The 22,357-nt window shown below is 45.9% G+C and overlaps 2 protein-coding genes across 4 annotated transcripts; both read left to right on the top strand.

Moving 5' to 3' along the window:
• The first annotated feature begins 815 nt into the window (after window positions 1-815).
• LOC120650041 (protease Do-like 7) lies at window positions 816-13,216 on the top strand. 2 transcript variants are annotated; one of them, XM_039927001.1, is made up of 24 exons: window positions 816-1,362; window positions 1,473-1,543; window positions 1,647-1,781; window positions 3,046-3,104; window positions 3,564-3,600; window positions 3,869-3,994; window positions 4,497-4,586; window positions 4,785-4,850; window positions 5,017-5,073; window positions 5,192-5,257; window positions 6,813-6,920; window positions 7,086-7,166; window positions 7,626-7,675; window positions 8,147-8,312; window positions 8,423-8,923; window positions 9,288-9,470; window positions 9,565-9,667; window positions 9,976-10,146; window positions 10,226-10,305; window positions 10,807-11,034; window positions 11,374-11,589; window positions 11,685-11,842; window positions 12,332-12,443; window positions 12,604-13,216. In XM_039927001.1, exons 1-24 carry the CDS (start codon window positions 1,125-1,127, stop codon window positions 12,778-12,780), a joined length of 3,279 nt encoding a protein of 1,092 aa, XP_039782935.1. In that variant the 5' UTR covers window positions 816-1,124; the 3' UTR covers window positions 12,781-13,216. The 2 variants fall into 2 exon arrangements, with proteins under 2 accessions (XP_039782935.1, XP_039782942.1); XM_039927008.1 differs by having other exon boundaries at window positions 1,293-1,362; window positions 1,681-1,781.
• A 307-nt stretch (window positions 13,217-13,523) lies between these two features.
• Window positions 13,524-15,444, top strand: LOC120650055 (basic salivary proline-rich protein 1-like). 2 transcript variants are annotated; one of them, XM_039927022.1, is made up of 2 exons: window positions 13,524-13,911; window positions 14,483-15,444. In XM_039927022.1, exons 1-2 carry the CDS (start codon window positions 13,854-13,856, stop codon window positions 15,235-15,237), a joined length of 813 nt encoding a protein of 270 aa, XP_039782956.1. In that variant the 5' UTR covers window positions 13,524-13,853; the 3' UTR covers window positions 15,238-15,444. The 2 variants fall into 2 exon arrangements, with proteins under 2 accessions (XP_039782956.1, XP_039782965.1); XM_039927031.1 differs by lacking the exon at window positions 13,524-13,911 and adding an exon at window positions 13,918-14,328 and having other exon boundaries at window positions 14,432-15,444.
• Window positions 15,445-22,357: the final 6,913 nt, after the last annotated feature.

The following is a 22,357-nucleotide window of genomic DNA, read 5'->3' as shown; positions in this document are numbered from 1 at the left end:
GTATACCAAATCGATGAGTGAAAATATAGGTAATGTCATAATTCTATTGTCTTATGCTGCAATATCAATAAGGTACTGTCATAATTCTATTCTAATTCATAATTAATTTAAAAACATGTCTGTAATAATACTGAAATTGTAATACTAAACGAGTGTTCTAAAGCACCAAATCTAATTCAGCTAATCGCTAATTAAATTAAATTGTTATACAATATCAACGGATTCATACTGAAGTTACCGGTAGATCACAAGTGCGGAATTCGGCAGAGCTTCGCCGCTTTTCTTCTCCTCACCCCTCTTTTTTTTTCTGAATTTTTAGGCTCAAATGAGAAGGGAATGGCGGCTAGGGCTTATATAGGGTGGGAGGCGACAGGCCCTGTCGCCCGTTGGAGGGGTGACAGGCCCCCTCCCCCGGCTAGGGATCTCTTTGCAAATTCCAAAAAAAAGTTTACATTTGGGTCCTGTCGCCTGTTGTTTGGGCGAAAGGACCCCTGTCGCCTCCCATAGGGCGAACGGGGTATTTTTGAAATTTTTCAAAACGGACATATATTTTTGAAATTTTGATTTTTTTTAAATATAAAAAAGAAAAAAGCCCCTGGAGCTCGTGGTTTCCAAACAAGCCCACGGCCTGCTTAATTGATTCGAGCAAGAGTCATTTCAGCCCATTATGCTTACCACAGTCTGCTGGACCACCAGCCCTTGAGCCCACGGCCTGCTTAATTGAATCGGGCCTAATCCCGCGACTCTCTCTCTCTCTCGGGGCAAAATATCTTCTTGGCCACGCGCACCATCCACCGGGGCGCGTGACATTTGGTCGCGGTCTTCCCCTTCCGAAATCTCGTGCCCCCCGGCCGCTACTATCGGCTATCGCATCGCACGCCAGCCGCAGCCAGCCGCTCCCAACTCCCGCATTCTCCACCAGCTCCACTCCCAACTCCCGCTGATCTCACGCTCACCGCGCCCATCCGGGCCGGCCACCCCAGATTCACGTCCCCCGCGTGATGGTAAAAATCCTCCTCCGTATCGGACTCTAGCCCCTGCCCCAAAACCCTAGCGCCCGCCGGAGAGACCCGCCCGAGCCGAGCCGAGCCAGCCGGACCCGGAGCCCCAGATCGCGGCCGGCCATGGAGAGCCCCGCCAAGGAGGACGCCGGCGGGGAGCTCGCGATGGAGATCGAGTCGTCGGTCATGGCGGAGGACTGGCGCCGCGCGCTCTCCCGCGTCGTGCCCTCCGTCGTCGTCCTCCGCACCACCGCGCCGCGCGCCTTCGACACCGAGGTGGCGGGCGCCAGCTACGCCACGGGGTTCGTCGTCGACAAGTCCCGCGGCATCATCCTCACCAACCGCCACGTCGTCAAGCCGGGTAGGAACGGCTACCTGCAGCACCCATTCTCGCGTACCCTCGCTGTGCGCTCGTGCGACCTGTGGATGATTTGTTTACTGTTGTTTTTGGTGCGATGCTCGCGGTGACAGGGCCTGTGGTCGCGGAGGCCATGTTCGTGAACAGGGAAGAGATCCCCGTGTACCCCGTGTACAGAGATCCTGTGAGTATATTCTGCTCGATTCCATTCTGTTATGTTTTATTTTGCTGTCCCGATGCTAATGCCATATGTTAATCCAAAATTTTCCCCTCTTCTCTCAAAACAGGTACATGATTTTGGTTTTTTTCGCTATGATCCAGGTGCCGTTAAGTTTCTTAAGTATGATGAGATTCCGCTGGCACCTGAAGCGGCATCAGTTGGGCTAGAAATCAGGGTTGTCGGAAATGACAGCGGCGAAAAGGTTCCCTGAATTTTATCTTAATCTCTGTCTGTTATGTACCACCTTGTAAAGTATAGTGCATAAATGTCCTTGTTATCCAAGACAGCCCATAGCTGGTCCATGTCTTTTGAATTGCTCTCAATCAAGCCTTACCACTTTCTGTGAAACAAATCTTTTGTGCTTGCAATATTTAGGGAAATAATACCTTATGGAGCTAAGGTCCCATCCATTGTATACTCCATGATAGCCGATTTAGTTAAACCTTGATTGCGACGCGTTGACATTTCAATGAAAGAATTAGGGAAATAGTTTATGCACTTAAATTTCTTTTGCAAATGCTTTGCAAACGATGATGTGGTAGATCATAATTAAATTCCATTTCCCTTAACATAGCCTGTGGTTGAGAGTTTTGTGTGGAAGTGATTTTGTGAAAAAAGTTTTATTACGTGGAACACCTCAAAGAATCGTCGGTAAAGAGAAATGTTTGGTAAGCTATAAGACTGACCACAGCGGATCGAGCATCCTCTCCCCCATCCCTATTCCCTACCCCACCTCCCACTCTGTCTACAGTGCTTGCTACAGTATGATTCCGTCCTTTACTCGTCCATTTACTCGATCCGCTGTGGTCAGTCTAAGCACGCCTTTGTACTTCTTATCAGGAAAAAAGATGCGGAGTGACCCACCCCATTTTTTCCATACTAGTTTAAGTCATCTTATTTTGCATTGTGACTGTGATGACATAGTTCTGAGAGCTTAGTATGTGAGCAAAAAGGACAATGCATGCAATGACCGCTAATGCTTTGATGCCTGCACACTTTAGACCTTCCCACTTGGCTAGACTGACTTGCAAATGTGTAGAAACCGGTTAGATGTATGACACATGGAATTCTGATGCAAAATTGTTTTCCATCTTTCTTTTAATGCTAGTATGGAAAGGCCTTTCCACCATGAAGTAGTTTAACTGTTTAGCCAGACGCTTATTTGACAAGTTGGCATGCAAATGTAATATCAGCTTCTGCTGAAAGAACCATGCGAACAAAATATTTGGCATGTCAAGCTGAAAGAAAGACTTAGGATAAATTGTTTAAAATGGAATTCTGACATGTTTCTACAATCTAAAGTAATCTGATGATTGGATGTAGGTTTTTACCTCCTAGTAGCACCAGAAAGTTGTTCACTGATGCACATTTTCAGGCTTAGACATGGTTCACTCTTTACAAGGATCTGGATGGAGATCTTACTGCCAAAATTTGTCTGGTTCCCTTATTATGTTTAATGGATGCAGGTTTCAATTTTGGCTGGAACACTTGCTCGACTTGATAGAGAAGCGCCTTACTACAAGAAGTACGCCTTTTTATCTCTACATGGCTATCTCCTTTTCATAACTATTTATTTTATCACGTCATCCCTTCGCACACAGTACAATAGTACATAGAAAAAGGAGACAACATAGACAGAAGTTAACACTCCCTGACTCCCATTTTTTTCGTTACTATATTTTGGTGGCAACAAAGAAAATAGGGAATAATGCTAGTTCACCTCTATGCTTTTGTTATACCTCTTTTTGCTCTCTGAGGTGAAGAGATGTGGGTAGAAAGAAATGTTTCTTATAATCTTATTCCTGAAGTCCTGTTATTTTACCATTATTTTTTGAAGTATCAAACTGGATGCTGTAGATTCCTTGATTTCTGATCTCTTCGTCCATTTGGAGCTGCTGGGTGTTCGAAGCTTGTAAATGATATGTGGGATGATTATAATATCTCTTGCTGCTGATATTCTATCTTTGCTTTAATTTCTTCTCAGGGATGGATACAACGATTTCAATACATTCTATATGCAGGTAACTTTCTTTGGCTACTTGATGTTGCATGCATCGCAAGATAGTTCGTATTGGCCTCCTGATAATGATTTTGATCTTCTATTGACTTAATAGAATAGTCTGTTGATTTTCTTTTCATGTTGCTAGTTGATGTTGCATGCATCTTTAGATGGTTCGTATTAACCTGCTTATAATGATTTTGATCTTCTATTGACTTAATAGAATAGTCAGTTGATTTTCTTTTCATGTTGCTGGTGCTTATAAATTAATGAATCATTTGTTTCATCAGGCCGCATCTGGTACTAAAGGTGGCTCTAGTGGCTCCCCTGTTGTTGATTGCCAAGGAAGGGCTGTTGCCCTGAATGCTGGAAGCAAATCTTCCAGTGCTTCTGCCTTCTTCCTTCCATTAGAACGTGTAAGCTGTTTATAATGTACAATATCATGTCATGCTATATTAGACGTTCCAAAATCGTTGAGTTTAGTAGAATTTGCACAGAAATTGGAAGGCTTGCAGTAAGTAATATTTGAGTCTTACCTTTAAGCGAGATGACATGGCACAAACTAGATTAGTAATGTGAGGCCTCTACAGAAGCAGCCATATGTAATCAGACTAATGACAAACTGGATTAGTTGGCTAACTGGAAATTTTCTTCCAATCTTTCAAGCGATAGCAAATGTGAAGCATTTTCTTTAGTAATATATTTTGATTATAATGCATCGCTACCTTTTAGTAATGCATTTTTACTGTGCAATGGGTTTCCTTCGGAAAAAACTAGGTAGCATAGAGGTGGAAAGAGCGTATGGAAGTTAGAAATTACTAAAATATACGATCATAAAGACAGGACATCATTACCATGTAAGGTATTTTCTTTGTGGTGGCATTTTTTGTTTTAAATTATGCTCTAAACTACTTCCAGGTTGTTAGAGCACTGAATTTGATACGCGATAGTTGGGATGGATTTGGTACCAAGCCAGAATCCGTTTATATTCCACGCGGTACACTCCAGGTGTGTATGCTGACCCCACTGTTTTATCATATGATGTGTTCAGTTTCTCTCAAATATTCATGCATTTAACGTTGCAGCACTTCATATATTTTTGACATGTTCAATTTCTCTTCACCGTTGTTACTGTTTGTTTTCTTTTACTGCGATTCTTGGGCCTCATAGTATTCCTGTTCTTTTTTTTTTTCTGTTGCTTTAAAGGCGACCTTTCAACACAAAGGATTTGAAGAAACCCGACGTCTTGGCCTCCGCAATGAAACAGAGCAGGTATATTCTTCATTTGTTGCTCACCAATTGATTTGGTGATTTGTGATTGCTGTTTTTAGTTGTCCAACAACTTTCAAAGAGTGTCAATCCCTTGTCTGATGAGAATATATTCAAATTTGAACCTCCATGTTCTATGCTTAAGAACTGCAACTTGCTTTCTCTACAGATGGTGCGTGTAGTTTCTCCAGCAGGCGAGACTGGAATGCTGGTTGTTGATTCAGTGGTAATTTCTGATGGTTACAGTTCTAAGCATGTTTTTATCATACCAATTATTGCGCTACATATTGTATTATGCCACTATACCTTGCGACTTCTGAAACTGGAAGGCTGTGTCCATGCAGGTGCCTGAAGGCCCTGCTCATAAACATTTGGAACCTGGTGATGTTCTAGTTCGCATCAATGAGGAGGTGAGTACTGCTTTTAATTGTTAGATATATTTGACATAGTTCAGCTAGGCGCTAGGCGGATTCTAGGCGGTGACCCTTAGCCTAGCGCCTAGTCGGGATTAATCGCGCCTAGGCGTTCCTAGGCGGTTTTCTAGGCGATGATCAATACATGTTTTAATTTATTAATACATACTTAAGTACTTGAAAGAAAAGAAAAAATAGAAGATCAATGGTCATGGAATAGGGAGAAAAGAGAAGAAAGGCCCATAAAAACAGCCCAGCCCACCCTATCCACCATAACAATGGCCCAGCCCATCTTATCCACCTTATCCCTTCCTCCTCCCACCCCTTGCTCGCGCACGCACCAGCGCCCGCCCCTGCGCCCGCCGCCGCCCGCGCATGCGCCCGCGCCCTCCGCCGCCCGCGCCCTCCACTGCTCGCGCCCGCGCCAACAGCCGCCCGCACAAGCCTGCGCGAGCGCCCGCCGCCGCCGGCAGCTCCTCCCCCACCGGCGACCTCTGCCAGGCGCTCCTCCACCCCCACCGGCGCTGCCGACGAGCTGCCGCCGCCTAGGGGTCCGCCTACCCCCATAGGCGAGGCGGACACCCTCCGACTACCTAGTAATCGCGCCTAGGCGCGCCTAGGCGAGCGCCTAGCCGAACTATGATATTTGATAATCCACCATATTTGTCTGTTAAGTACTGAGGAGTGAAGACATTAATAAAGTAGCATACAATTTTTATGCCCAGTTTTCTGAATATCTTGTTCAAGTAGTTGAAGTTAATATAGCAGGCTATGTTCAGATAAATTTATGCTATGGACCATCAGTTTAGAAAAAAATTGTCCACGTTTAAAATGTCTGAAAATTGCCAAATTTATGGTACAACTATCAGTGCGATGTCATTCTACGGGTAATCTTATATGACGAAAGGCTTCTTTTTTTAAGTAAAGAAAAGATAGGCTTTCACCTATTGTGCATATGACCAACTGTTTATTTACTTTCGAATAAATCATGGCCCACGGGTAAGATTTTGTGCGTGTGAATGTGTAATATTCCAAGGAATCTAAGATGTTTGTTAGGGCCAATCAGATTCTTTCTGAATTGAATTTTTAAAGTGCCAACACATATCATTTGAGATATCATCATTATCAATGTCAACCATACCATTTCCTGATATCCTGTGACTTCATTGATTTTATATTTGCAACTAATTACTGCTACTGTTACTCTTAACTACTCCCTCCTTTCTTTTTTGTTTGTCATTTTGGACTTGTGCTTGGATATTAAGAAAACGCACAAAGCTCAGTTCTTTAAGTTAGTTTGTCTCCTTAACTACCCATGTTGGCAATAACCAAGGAGCTAAGTTTTTGAAAATGTAGCAAACAATAAATGAGCTAGGGGCATATAGCTATGTCTCCTTAGAATCCTATGATGATAAACACAAAAGAATACTTTTTTGCACAAGCTAAAATGGAAACAAGAATATGTTTTGATGCTGATTTCATTTGCTATAGCGCATATATTTTATTTTTGGCTCTAGGATGCTGTTTAAACATTTTTTTTAACTATTTGCAGGTTGTAACACAGTTTCTTAGACTGGAGACTTTACTTGATGATAGTGTTGGCAGGAAGATTGATTTGGAGATAGAAAGAGGCGGAGTTCCTTTAACAGTAAAGTTGCAGGTATTTGGCAATTTTGACATCGTATCTAAACTTTCATAGTAATATCTATATTACACCTATCGGGACCATATGTTGTCTTCTCATTGCCACCTATACCTTTCGTATATTTTAGTCAGCATCCCATGTTTTTGGAACCCTTTAAGCTTTACCACCTGAGCTCTGCAGGTTGAGGATTTGCACTCAATAACTCCAAATCATTTCTTGGAAGTTAGTGGTGCTGTCATCCATCCACTTTCATATCAGCAGGTAAATTATGATTGAACCTTCATATCTCCTACCCTTATTAAAGAACCTGAAAATATGGCCAAGGACAACTGTTCCACTTGTTTTGAAATAGCATTTTTTTGGTATAGTATGAAATCACCATTATATAAGTTAACTCAAACAGTTGGGGAAATGTTTACAAATGAAAATTACTATTTCAGTATTTCTTATGTAGGATGGTAAGGTGTTAGTTGTATAGTATCACTACTTGATGAGGCATCAATTCTGTACTTGTACTTATGCATGCTTATGATTTTAAGCTAGTAGATAATGCAATGATTTTAAGCATCTACAGGAGGTACTAGCATTATATGAGGGAGGGATCTTATGTGGTTGCTTGAGTACTCTCACTGAGAAGCCGAATACCTTGCTTTGAAAACCATTATGTAGTGTTTGTTAAACTTTCAAAACGTTGCTAATCATGCTTCCATGTTGTTTCAGGCTAGAAACTTCCGATTCAAATGTGGTCTCGTATATGTTGCGGAAGCAGGGTAAGAAATCCAACTGTAACACACCTGTGTTCCATTCCTTGAAAGTATGACTTATTTGCTGTAATTGCAGCCTTTCATTTATAGTAATGTAACAAATCCTTTGGAATTAGGATGTTTGAACTGCCTTGTAGTTAAAAATGGACTGAGGAGTATCGTGGCAAACTGGCAATTGACAAATAGCCATTTTTTAAGCCTGGATCTTTGAAGATGTTCATATGTGATAGTTTGTCAAATGTTGATCTGCTATCCTTGTATAGGTTGCATTTGAACTCCTACAGGTTCCCAACCAGCAACTGATCATAATCTTTTTGAGGTTTAAACAGCAATAAATGCTTTATTGTTCCTTGGTCTTCATTATTTACCCTCACAGTTTCACCTTCAGTTTGCTAACCGATATCTTTTCTAATGTATATGATTTATATCAAAGCAAACTGGCCATTTGTTCAACCTATCTAACACATTGCAATGCAGGTACATGCTCTCTCGAGCATCTGTTCCACGCCATGCAATTATCAAAAAACTTGCAGGAGAGGATATTGCAAATTTAGATGATCTTATTGCAGTTCTTTCAAAATTGGCTAGGGGATCACGAGTGCCTCTAGAATATGTAAGATACACTGATCGTCACCGGAACAAGGTAAGATTCTTGAATAGCAGGTTTATCACAATAAACAATTCCTTATCATCCTAGTACAAATTTGATTTTGTCTTTCTTAGTAAACTAATCGTTTTTATTTATGTGAACAGTCTGTACTGGTGACAATTGATCAGCATGAATGGTACGCGCCACCTCAGTTATATACTCGGAATGATGCGACTGGCTTGTGGACTGCAAAACCAGCTATAGCATCGGAATCTCCATTTTTAGCTTCAGCTCACCATGCTAATCATGTGGACACAAACTCGAACTCTGTTCCGTCTTTATCCGAATCTAGTCCTATGGATCTCAAGTGCCAGTATGATTCTGAGAATTTGGCAGATGGATGCATCAAGATGCAAACTGATGATGAGATTGTCGTAGATGGATCTCACTCTAGCGAAGATTCTCTTGTTGAGAAAAAAAGGCGACGTGTGGATGAGGAGATTGCTGCTGAGGGAACTTTACCATCTTATGGAGACCTAGAGGATGTAAAAGGTGATCTTTTGAGGCATCCTTCCAATGGTGAAGGCTCTGACCTTGCTCGAACAATATCAAGTAATGCTTCATTGGCAGAACAAGTAATCGAACCAGCCCTTGTAATGTTTGAGGTGAGCAATGCATACATTTTAATGGAACATGCACATTATAGCCATGAACTTTTCAACAATGGAGTGTGCTTGTTTTGGTTGGATTGACAATATTTGAGACAAAATAAGAGCTTCTCTTTTGTTTTTCCTCCGTGAACTACCAGTAAGAAACCTGTCGCTTTTCCTCACTGCTGACTGTTGGGCTATTTTCTATATGATCTCTTTTTCCCTCGCCTCATTATTTTCCAGTGCTTTGGGAGCATTAAATTTTGTATTCCTACTAATTATTGAACCTCCTTGCAATTTAAGCACCCTTTATTGTTTGGTTTTTGACTTGACTAGTAGTTTTTGTGCCTGTTGCTCAAAACCTTATGTATCTTTTCAGGTGCATGTGCCACCAGTTTGCATGCTTGATGGAGTGCACTCTCAACATTTCTTTGGAACTGGGGTTGTAATACATCATTCTGACTGTCTCGGTCTGGTAGCTGTTGATAGAAATACAGTTGCTGTATCTATCTCAGATATAATGCTCTCATTTGCTGCATATCCCATTGAAATACCAGGGGAGGTATTAGTTTGCTGTTTTCTCAATTATAAAAACTAAGGCATACAAAATTTCAATTAAATGTTCTTTTATGTAATATATATATGTTGTTTGTCAGGTTGTTTTCCTGCATCCTGTTCACAACTTCGCACTGGTGGCTTATGATCCTTCTGCACTAGGAGCTGGAGCATCTGTTGTCCGGGCTGCTAAGCTTCTACCAGGTTTGTTTCTTTTAGAGTGTATCCATGTTTTTCCGATACTATTTGAAAAAAACTGGCTTGTGCTTCATTTCACTTTATTGAATTAATGCTGAGCTTAATCATGTCATACCCTTAGATGGAGAGTAGATAGTCACAGAACCTTTTGTTTTCCAGTCAGCTTGCTTTTATTTATCAGTGTCAAGCTTAATTATGTTTTACCATTAAAAAAGAGTACATAGTCACTGAAGTTTTCATTTTCCAGTCAGCATGCCTTTTCCACAAAATGGTCCGTTTTCATTTGTTTAAAACCCCTTCTGTTTTCTGTGTAGAACCTGCTTTGCGACGAGGAGATTCTGTCTATCTAGTTGGGCTAAGTAGAAGCTTACAAGCCACATCAAGGAAATCAATCATAACTAATCCTTGCACAGCTGTTAATATTGGGTCAGCTGATTGCCCACGATACCGTGCAATAAATATGGAGGTCATTGAACTCGATACTGGTACTTCCTATACAACTTTCACGGCGTTGGATCATGTTTAAATTTTCCAGGTTGACTATATTGCAAACTTTTTGTTTAGATTTTGGTAGCTCATTTTCGGGCATCTTGACTGATGAGCAAGGAAGAGTTCAAGCATTATGGGCAAGCTTTTCTACCCAGGTTGGTTTGGTCGTGTTCTTCACTTTTCCTGTTTCTTAAGTAATGGTGCTGGCATGCTCCCAGGGACATATACTCAAACGAATAAAGAAAAGAACAAAACGGCGGATTACACGCAAGGTTAGCCGCGTGATATCTATAACATCAAGTAAATGGGCAGTAACAGTAACCTTATATGGACTACTAGGTTGACTTTGTTAATGTACCAGCCACTTCTACTCAGTCTTACTGTATGGACTTTATTAGTAATTAACAGCCATTACAAGTCTTACCTAATGTACATCTAATAAAAGCAAAGTTGATTTACTAATTGTTCTACAAACTTACGGAGTAGTAATTAACACCTAGTGAACGCTGAAAAACTGGTTGTTTACTTTCTTTCTTTTTTTTTTGAGGGAAACACAGCAAGGGAGGCCCCTGCTGTAACTGGTTGTTTACTCATTGTTCTATATGCTTAGAACTACTACTACTAACAGGTGTATGACTGACACTCGTTTTCTCCAGCTGAAATATGGTTGCAGCAGTTCAGAGGACCATCAGTTTGTTAGAGGCATACCGATATATGCAATAAGTCAAGTACTTGAGAAGATTATCTCTGGTACTCGAGGACCTTTTCGACTTATCAATGGAATGAAGAGGCCAATGCCATTTGTCAGGCTCTTGGAGGTAGAACTTTATCCAACTTTGCTGTCCAAGGCGAGAAGTTATGGATTGAGTGATAACTGGGTGCAGGTATTCTGATCTGTCTTTCTTTTAAAGTTTTAATATTCTGTATTCTTTTTTTTTGCAGGAATATTCTGTATTCTTATTGATCTGCAAATATGGTTATATTTTTGTTACCTAATATCTTCTGAGTCTCATAGCCCAAAACAACCACACATGCTTTTACCAGATATTTTTTTGATTATCAGTCTACTCTTTATTACTAGTTCAGCTGCATCTATCTGTTAGTGAGGAACTCAAGTAATTTTCAAATTTGGTGTATGGTCCCTTTTTTCCCGTGTTACCTGCAAATAGAGAAGTTTTCGCGCACATCAAACTTTTGATATTCCATTGTGATTTTGCTTTCAGGCCCTTGCGAAGAAGGATCCTGTCCGTAGACAGGTCTTGCGGGTGAAAGGTTGTTTGGCTGGATCGAAAGCTGAAAATCTTCTAGAGCAGGGAGATATGATTCTTGCTATCAACAAGGAGCCAATTACATGCTTCCTTGACATTGAGAAGGCTTGCCAAGAGTTAGACCAATCCATTGGGTCAGATGGAGTGCTGAACATGACAATATTCCGTCAGGTTAGGACGACGCAACATAAATGAACATTTTTGACAATAAACGAATGCAAACCAAATCAGCAGTATAGATTGTAACTCTATCAACATTTTTGCAGGGAAAAGAAATTGACCTAATTGTTGGAACTGATGTAAGAGATGGCAATGGTACAACCCGAATGGTTAATTGGTGTGGATGCATTATCCAGGATCCTCATTCAGCAGTGCGTGCACTTGGCTTTTTGCCAGAAGAAGGTCATGGAGTTTATGTGGCGAGGTGAGGTTTCCTTACAAACTTGTGTATGCAAAATCTATAAGCTTATCTTTGACTTAATATTTGAATCTGAGAGAATTTAGCTACTGAAGTTTTGGATTAGCCATCATTCTGTTCACTAGTATCTAACATTAGAATTTGTTAAAACATTGGTGCTGAGCGCTCATCAAGTTTAGCATGTAGGGGGCTCCAGTTCTGTTATGTGAACCTGAAGAAAAGAGGAGCTTAGAAGAGTTGTGAGTGAATGCCATGTCGTAATGTGGTAGCGTGCTAAACAAGTCTATCTATCATTTGGATAAAAGTAAAGTGACGACATTTAAGAAGCCGCTGAAAACTAATCAGCATGCTTCATATTGCACGTTTCTCCATGATTAATGTGAACTGGTTGGACAGAATCTATTGTTTACATAATTGTTTAGATGTTAGACTCTCAGCAATAGCACATTTAGATATGACTGGGAATGAACAGTGAGGGCCAATGATTTTATGCAGATGGTGTCACGGAAGTCCAGTACATAGATATGGTCTCTATGCTCTCCAGTGGATCATTGAAATTAATGGGCAGCCAACTCCAGATCTGGAAACCTTTATACAGGTGGTGAAGGTACGAGTAATACATCAAGTAGCAAATAGAAGCATCCTTTGTGATTTTCCTGTCTTGTCTTGTTTGGTTATCACTATATTGCAGTATATTATGTTTAGGCTTTGCTTTGGTCCTTCATCATCCATTTGAATTAATATGGCTGAGTCATTCTTTTCGTCAGGGCCTGGAAGATGGTGAATTTGTTAGGGTAAGGACCGTCCATTTGAATGGAAAGCCTCGTGTACTTACTCTGAAACAGGACCTTCACTACTGGCCTACCTGGGAGCTTAGCTTTGAGCCAGAAACTGCCACATGGCGGAGGAGAACAATAAAAGCGTTGCAATCAACTACGTCCTGAACAAGTCCATTTTGTCGTGAGTAACATGGAGATGAGGAAATTAGAGATCTTTTATTTGGCAAGCTGAAATCCTGCCTTATGCAGGATTAAGCTACCTGCACTTTGGAGGATTAGTGGTGGGGCATTAGCATAGGGGGTGTTCGAAGGATATATATATAGTATTGATAAATGAAACATATGGATTAATTGGTTGTGAACAACTGGAATGCGGGATTTACCTTTTGTACATCTATTCCAATATTTGGGTAGAAAAATATAATAAGTCGTTAGCTTTCTAGTGGCCATTTCAATTCCGCATTAGATGTTTTTCTTAGTTATGAAGTTACCAAGTCACTGATTTCTGTGTATCACATTCAGGGATCAAGCCCCAGTTCCATTATTCTACAGTCTACACTGGCATCAGCTCGATTGCATAATTTTGTAAAATAAGTTTTTACTCCTGCTTCTACTTATGGCGTTGGTTCATTACTTGTCCATGTTTCTTTGTTTAGTTTCAAAAGTCAGCTCATCTTGCCACATTAAGCGGCTGAAGCAAAATTGCACGGTAAGACTCATCGAGAGTTCGAGACGGAAGGCAGGTAGCGTAACAGCCCATGTCTATTTCTGCAAGATGCAAGCTCAGCGGGACCTTGCGCCGCTGCGCATGACAAATGCAGGCCATGCGGTCACCGTCCTTCCCTCCGAAGGGGCGGCGTTTTCCGCAGGAATATATTCGGCCACCACTTGTTCGCTCAAACTCGTGTCCACGGAAACGAGGACCATCCCTTTTACTTGTCCTGAGCTTGCGCCGATGCCTTCCGCCGAGGGAAAAAGGAGCTTGTTTTTAGGTACCCGATCATTGTTGTTGGATTCCTTCTTTCCTCGCCGCGGCACCACGGCAGCACCAGCCCAACAGGTGTGGCCTCCTCGGCTCCTCCTATAAGGCCCGTCCCCTTCCACTCCGTCGCCGCGAAGTGGAGGAGCTAGCATGTATCCCGGACGCGAACGCGAACGCGCACGGGCACACGCGCGCCAACGGCACCACCACCACCACCAACACCCGGCGAGGTAGGGGAGGGAAGGGAAGTTGAGACATGGGTTGCTATCCTCCCTTGGACAAGATCGTGTCCAAAGCGCTAGGAAAATGTAACGGTGCGTACAGAGCTCTCTCTGCTTCACTTGTTTTTGTTTGTGCTTCGGTTCTAATAGCTGGTAGTTCTCGGCTTCTCGTTCTCGTAATCAAGGGTGCAATGCTAGAATGTAGATTTGCATGGTTCAGGGTCACCGCTATGAGCAAACTGCTGCCACGTTCTGCGTTCAGTGCTTACTGCTTAGTGCTTTATACACTCGCTCCATAGCTGCTGCTGCTGCTGCTTTTTTTGGGGGTTTGTCAACAGCACCATATTATCGAGTCCCCGCTGCTTCTGATCAAACGTTTGGTCACTGTAATTGAGCTAGCTCGTCTTCTAATTTTTAAAAAAAAGGTAAAAAAAATAATTGAGTTGTATGCTTGTAGCTAGTGTTAAATTATCTCTGCCTTTTGTCGGGCATGTCCAACCAACCGTAAATTACTACCTCCGAATCGTTATATTTGACGTTTCAGACAAGAAAGTGTATAGAAAATGAACTAAAGTTTTGTGTCCTAACGTCAAATAAAATGATTTGGAGGGAGTATGTCCCAAAGTTTCCGAGTCCTGACAAATTACGGGTTGGTCACGTGCAGGGCGCGACAGATGGAGGAAGGAGAGGCTGGACTACGCCCTGGCCTACCCGCCCACAGAAATCCACTACATGCGGCCGGTGGCGCGCACAGTGACCTTCGCCAGCAACAACTCCATCTACGTGATCCCACCGTCTCCGCCGTCGCAGCAGCAGCAGCAGCAGTGCTCACCGGAGCCGCCCCAGCAACCCCAAACGCCGCCACAACACGAGCCGGAGCAGCACCACGACGACGCGCCGGAACCCCAACCGCAAGCGCCACCACCGGAGCAACCCGCCGAGGCCGAGCCGCCGTCGCAAACGCAAGACGCGCCGCCACCGGCCGAGCCGAAGCCGCCGAAGGGCCCGAAACGAGGCAAGAAGAAGCAGTCCGGCCGCGTCCGGTTCGGCCCCGAGCCTCCCCCTCCGCAGCAACAGGAGCAACCGCAGCAGCAGCAGCAGGAGGAGGAGCACGACCAGGCGCAGGGCCCGCGCGACGACAGCGGGGACGCGAAGGGTCAGCAGGGGCCTCACGGCGCGGCGCCGGCGCCGGCGCCGGTGCCGGCGCCCGCGCAGGGGCAGGGTTACCTGCTCCGGTACACGCCGTCGCCGCTGCCGAGGTGGGAGGCGACGCCGCGGCGGCACGAGTACTTCTCCGGGGAGTACCGGAGCTACTACCCGACGCCGGTGCGCGAGGGCATCTACCGCATCGCCACCGACGCCAACAGGCTCACCACCATCTTCAGCGAGGAGAATCCCAACGCCTGCACGATCGCCTGAGGGGCGACGGCGAGGGAATAAACCGTCTCCATTCGTGCGAACCCTTTCCCCTCTTTTCTCCGGTTCTTGGCTGATCGGTGCAGGGATCGTGGGCCGAGAATCAGGTTCTTCTTGTAGGTGTTCTGTATAGATAATAAGAAAAAAGGAAGGAGAAAACTTTCGGTTCGGCTGGCGACGATGTTGAGACGAAACATTCCTTGTGCTGCCTGCCTTGGATTGTCGTTGTCCTCTCCTGCGTTTTGATATTCCTCACCACAATGGTTAGTCTGACGGTCGCCAAGCCGTTTAGTTACAAAAAATTTTTTTGTATGTCACCTCAATAGTTTGACTAGATGTCGGGAGAGCTTTTCGGACACTAATTAAAAAACTAATTTCAGAACTCACTTGGAAATCACGAGATGAATCTTTTGAGGCCTTTGACCGTATCATTAGCACATGTGGGTTACTGTAGCACTTATGGCTAATCATGCACTAATTAGGTTTAAAAGATTCGTCTCGTCGTGTACATCCAAACTGTGTAATTAGTTTTGTTATTTAATTATATTTAGTGCTTCATATATGTGTTTAAAGGGGAGTTGAAAATTTTTGGTAACTAAACGGCCGACAGGCGGTGAACAACAACAGGCTTCGGCGTTCGCCAGTGAGAATGCGTTGAAAGGAAACGCAAACTTTAATTTCTTTTCTTCTTTTCCGAATGCCATCATTAAAAAGAGGAGATTCTTCTTCCGATCATCATTTCTTCTTTTGGAATTGCTAGAAAACGAGCATCTAGTCTCTTAGACACGTATCCTGTATCATCAAATCATGACGCGCACATTTTGCCCCAGCTAGTGCACCATCCTTTGCGTTGATACCTCGAAAAGCACTGATTTATCTGTAAGGATAGCATGCTGGGGATGTTTTAAGTTGTACTAGATGAAGTATGCCTCGCAGTTGTCAGCTCCAAGCCTCCAACGCAGAGGAAAATGGGTGTGGGCGTGTGGCCCGCAACCTGATGAAGTGCTGTGTGCCTAATTAGTAGTCGCATGATAATATATACTCCGTGTACATTTTTTTTCTGACGGATTAAACACGTATTTCTTGTCCATTTTGGAGCGAACGAATCAAACACGCACTGACCACACCACAACAAGGCCGCCTGTTCAACTGTGGTCTGAAAAACAAGCCCATGAAAGTGCTTGGACCGAGCTACCTGGGCCGGGCGGGGCCGCATTGACCAAAGGAACCTGTTCCCATTCAACAACCCATTACCAAACACTACACTTGTGGTCAACCGGTCATGCGAGCAGCGACGAACGGAACGGCCGAACTCGAGACGGTCTTGAATACGAGTCGAGACGTTTCAGTTCAACCGGTCAGCCATTACCAAATACTACACTTGTGGTCAAGTCCAAAACCACTGTTCTTGGCCGGACGCGAGTAGAGTGGAGTAGAATGGACTCGATTGACTTGGAGCAGCTCGAAGTCGCATGTAGCCAGCCAGACCATGCCGGGAAGCCAGCAACGCCATGAAAACGCAGGACAGGCAACAAGACAAGCCTGCCACTACCAGATTTGATCGCGACTCCAGCAACACTCGGACTCGGCCCCGCCCACCGGATCGTGGAGAATCCCGTAAGCAGGGGTGGTAATGGGTCATGGCCCTAATGGCCTCTTCACAGCCCAATAAAGCCTTTAAAATTTTTAGTTCAAAAATACATATGTTTAGAGCCCGGCCCTTTTAGGGCCCGATCCTTAGATTTTCTAGTTCAAAATGTTGGGCCCTTTACCAACCCTACCCGTAAGTCGTAGGCGTTGAGTCAACGCCGGCCGGCCGTCTCTGGCCATACGAGAAATTTACCAACAGCCTAGCTACTCTAGTAAACATTTCAACGCACTAGCACTAGTGCGCGCGGATGCGACTAAACTAGCCTCTGGCCGAAAGGCGCGGCGGTCAGACGCATTAGGGTGCGGTGATGAATTTTTCCTGTCGCGTCGTTAATCCTGCGACGCCCATGGCCGCACGCCAATTAGCCCGGTCGCTGTCAGATAGAGTGGGACGTGCGCCGCCGCGCCGGGGATGGATGGACACGCACGCTAGTTCCCACCAAAACGATGGCGTCGCGTTGGCAGCCGTGCGCTAGCTCCCGGCCGATCGATCGGCCGTGGGCAACCGGCCGGCGCCCATAGCCCAGGTGGTGCGGCGGCGGCCGCGCCGTGGCGGGATTCGCGGCCTGGGCCGAGGTCGGCCGGCGCACGCGGGAGATAGTGAGGGTGGAGGCGTGGCGCACTGAGAGTAGTAGTCTCAGACCGATCTGGCAAGGCATGACACGGCCGCGGATTAACCGCCCCGGCGCCGACGCACTCCTCCACCGACCACCGCTCCCTGGTTTGCTAATTTCGCAGTGCCAGTAGTTGATTACTCCACCAACCTCTTTCGTCTCCTTTCCTACTGTATTTCATTACCTGCACGCACTGACGCACGGCTGTGCCGAACAAAACAATTTGGCCAACTCAAAGATCCTTCGTGGAAAAACTCAAAGATCCTCACATTTTCCCTCCCTTTAAACAATGATGACTGGCTTGGAGTGAAGTTAGATCGGGGGGCAACGCGACGACAACAATCGCGCACCGGACTCAGTGTCCATTGCACGCACTGACGACGCACACTCGCGGCGACGGCGACGGCATCAGAGAATCCCCAACAGCAGCACGCTCCGATCGAGCCTCCATCTCGGGGAGGAAAGTTTTAGAAGGAAACCCCTCCAATCGCAAGCGCATTTGGTTCGGACCGGGCGATCAATCGGCAACAGTTTGGCAGCAACTGGCGCCGTTTCAAATGTGCGCTCGTGTACGACGGCCGGTACTGGTCGCCTTTTGCCGCCACATCATGCTGCCTTAGCCTACCCCTCCTCCCCTACCTAACAACCTAACGCCTAGAGGAGTTGAGAGTGGACTCACGCCTTCGCTTGTTTTGACAGCAGTGTCGATCAGACTTAAGTTCGGGATGCTGACGGATCACCTCACTGATCCCTGCGTCATGCAACATGGTTACGTCCGCGGCCACCCAAATGCACATCACGTTTTTTTTTTTATTTTCTGCTCCAAACAGTAAGATGCTGTCACACCGCCTCGCCTGGGATCGATATGGACATCAGAAAAAATCAGGCCCAAAAATATCTTGTCACGATCTGATCATGCCTTGTGCCCCCGCTCCGTGCTTCCACGGTCCAGGGGGTGGCACGGCAACTGGCAAGTGCGAGTGCGAGCAGGATAGACGGCACCAACGCTGCATGCAAGTGGAGCTCTCGACAAACCAAACCACGGTGCTGTCACTCACTCACTCACTCGCCACACCACTTACCTTGCCCGCCGTCGTACATCGATCGGCAGTGGACAACCTCGCTAGTGCACTTGTGCCCCAGTTGGGCAGGGCACACCAGCAGTAGCCACCAGCATGTGCACAGAAGCCAGACCGCACAGCATCAGATTGGCACACTCAGTTCCGAGCCGGTTTGGTAGTCGATTATGGAGGTGGCGATGTGCATGATCTCAGAGATCGCCGGGGCGGGTGATCATTTCAACCTTTTACAGGCAGCCGAAATGATGGGCGTGGCCCCGAAGGCGGCGGAAAGATTTGCATTTGCCTGCCGGGCCGCGAGTGCGATAGGCGTCAGTGGACTCGATCATTCCTCTACCAGGCCACCAACGCGCGCCCCCGTAGTAGTGGCCGGCGGGCAGGGGCATCCTCCGCACGGCAGCAGCACGCGGGTGCGCGGCGCAACCCCCCCCCCCCCCCCCCCCCCCACCCCAACCGGATCAGATCTTACTATGGATGAAAACGGTCGGGAACGGTTGGGAAAACCCCTCAACCGTTCCCGCAACTGTATTTTTTGGTCGGGAACGGAAACGGGAACGGAAAAATCGGACGGAAAAACAAAATCGGTATTACGGGATATCGGGAACGGAATCAATCGGTCGGGAGCATGTCGATTACGATCGGGAATCGATAACTCAAAACGGGAAAATACATACAACCACTTCAAACATTTAACTCGATAAAATAATTACAACTATGCATAAATAACATGAAAACAAGACTCGTATAACTAAGAAACACAGGTAAAGTGAATCACGAATTCACAATTCACGTTGGAACACATGCAAACAACAATTTACGTTTCCAACACAGGTAACACAGCCGACTACGACAAATACGGGAATTCCCGCGGAAATTTTCCCGGCTGAAAACGGGAACCGTGAAAACGGTCGGGAAAACACCCCAACCGTTCCCGTTCCCGTTCCCGCCCGTTTTCCCGTTTTGTTTTCCCATTTTCCCATTTTTTCGCGGAAACGGTTTACGGTCGGTTTAAACGGTAAACGGAGCCGGTCGGGACGGGATTTTCCCGTCCCATTTTCAACCCTAGATCTGACGCGGCGCTCGCCAAGCTTTCCGCCCCCGTCGCGCGCACGACGCAAGGCCACAAGTTTGCGTGGCGGTGGTGGCCGACGGCGGGCACTAGCCGCGCACGCATTCTTGTCCAGTTTCCGGGAGGTCATGGTCGGCACCCACCCCCGCGGGCGCTTAAGATCATCTCGCCTAGTAACAGGGACGGGCTCAGGATTTGAAGTATGGGTATTCAAAATTTCCTATGGTATAATTTTTTTTAACATACTAGCTTACGGATTCATGACCCAAAAATCAAATGGTAACACAATTATTCATGACACAGTAATAAAATACCAACTAAATAATCAACATATCATTATATTGGAGTGGCAACATCTGAACTAAAAAGAGGACTATGTTTTAATCTTTATAGTTATTACTCACTACTGCACCTGCATCACACAAACACGCTGAAACAGAAGGCCAATTAGCAAATTATACCTCAGTATTCCTCAGCTGGCTGGCTGCTGCCCTGGCCCCCGTGGCCTGTGCGGCTGTGCCACCGTGCCGGTGTGCCATGCGCGGCTGCTCGCCACCGCCCAGCGCGACAGTGCCTCAGCCAGCCAGTCGCCAAGCTGCTGGCGGCAGATCCCCCCGCGTGGTCGTGTCCCGCAGCCCTGCAGGCCGCAGCCCTCATGAGGTGGGAGCCCGGGACCGACGGGCGTTGGGGTTGGGGACAGCCGGCTGTCCGTCGCGCCGCCGCCCGCCGAGTCGGTCCTCTCTCGTGTTCCCGGCTTCGCACGCCTCTGCCGCTCTACGGTCTGTGCCTCCGCGGACTTGCGGAGGCCGGAGGGGAGTGGCCGAGTGGGCCAGTGGGGACAGGAGCCACGATGATGGGCTGGGCTGGGGCTTGGGGACGGGAAACTTGGTCCAGGTATCGATTTAGGCCGGTCTATTTTGCTTATTTCATATATATGCATGGTATATAGTATGTATACAAAATTTTCTTCCTAAAATAATGGGTATTCAGCTGAATACCCATGAATACATGTGGGCCCGCCCCTGCCTAGTAAGTAGCAGCGATGCTCTGCGACGCCGCGCGGGGGGTTTTAAACTCTAACACTATCTCCAACAGCTTGACCCAAACCCAAATTGAGGTCTTGAATAGTGGTTTGGGTACTAGAAATGCTCTCCAACGGAGCACCCAAATAGGCTAGGCATTTTGGGTCCAAGGTGAGAGGAGAGGCAAATATAGGTCTCTCTCCTCAACCCAAATGGGCGCAGCCACTGCAAACGACAGGTAAGGTGGGCCCATGACTGGATGACGGGCGACACTTGCAGGGAGGTGGGATTTGGGGCTGAGCTGTTGGAGATGACGAGTTTTGGGTCTTTGTGTGCGCGACCTAATGAGTCTCGTGTTTGCCTTCTGACTGTTGGAGACAGTCTAAGGCTGGCTGGTGAGACTGAGAGAGACTGGGCGACTCTGTCAGACTGTCTGATCAGCTTTGGGTTGCTGATGCAATGGTGAGAATTGAGATTCGGGGTAAGGAGCACCAAGTTGACCGCCCGCTGTCTCCCTGTTCCAATCCTCCGTGCAATTGTTTATTCTCATTGGTCCGGTGCATCTACTTGACCGTTCGTCTCAGGCGCAAAGCTGACTCGACTGTTCCTCATCTCTAGCACATTGAGTCACTGATCTTCTACTCTTGTAGTTTTGGTTCATGGACAGGAATAACGTATAAACTAGAACCATGGATTTTTTTTTGTAATATACACGCGTGATATTCCTACAGGGAGAGCTAATTAATCGGCTGAAAACGGCCTCCGTGCAACTGCCCGTCAGATTACCCTGTAGTAGACCTCTGTACTCTCCCCATCTCCCGAAGGCAAAATAATCTTTCAATTCAGCCGTCGCTACACGGTTCAGGGCGCGCAAGCGCAACCAGGCTCACCCCCCCAACCGCCAACAAACAAACACTCGCAAGCAGGGTTCACCAAACCGGCCGGAACCGGTCCGGTTACCGCGGTTACCGGTCTAACCGGCCCGGACCGGTTCCGGTTCCGGCCGGTTTTAAACCGGTCCAAATTCAAATTTTAAATTTGAATTCTAAAAAATGGAAAAATCCCCAAAAAATCTTAAAAATACTTCAAGTTGCGACGAATTTAATGATGTCAAATTTTTTCAAATATTCGTTCATTTAGTATACTTTGCGAGCATTTAAAGTTAAACAAAAAAAACGTGCATACAAAAGTATACAAATATAATGTAAAAGTAGTAAAAAAAGGGTTGGAGAGTTCATTTAGGCTAAAACATGTTATACAAACATTCATTTAGTATACTTTGCGGATATTTGAATTTAAACAAAAAAAGAAAAAAAAATTGAATTTAGCGGGTTACCAGTCAAACCGACCGGTAACCGGTCAAACCGGACCGGTAAACCGGTCTAACCGGCCGGTTAGCCGTTCGAAACCGGTATAACTGCGGGTTTTGAATTCAAATTTGAGTTTGACCGGTTTTTACCGGTAACCGGTCAAACCGGACCGGTTAGCCGGAACCAGGCGCCGGCGGTTAGGTCCGGTCGGTCGGATAAAAAAACCCTGCTCGCAAGACGCCCCGCTCACCGCACGTCGGAATTGCAAACCCATCGCTCTCGGCTCTTCATTGCGTGCGCTCCGTGCGCAGATCCGCTTCGAGACCGGTGATCTTGTCGCGGTCACCACCTGCGCACGCGTCCCGTCCGCGCCCGAGCC

Source organism: Panicum virgatum, chromosome 1K (genome assembly GCF_016808335.1).
Source record: "Panicum virgatum strain AP13 chromosome 1K, P.virgatum_v5, whole genome shotgun sequence".
NCBI classification, from domain to species: Eukaryota; Viridiplantae; Streptophyta; class Magnoliopsida; order Poales; family Poaceae; genus Panicum; species Panicum virgatum.
This window is presented reverse-complemented; position numbering and strand designations above follow the sequence as displayed.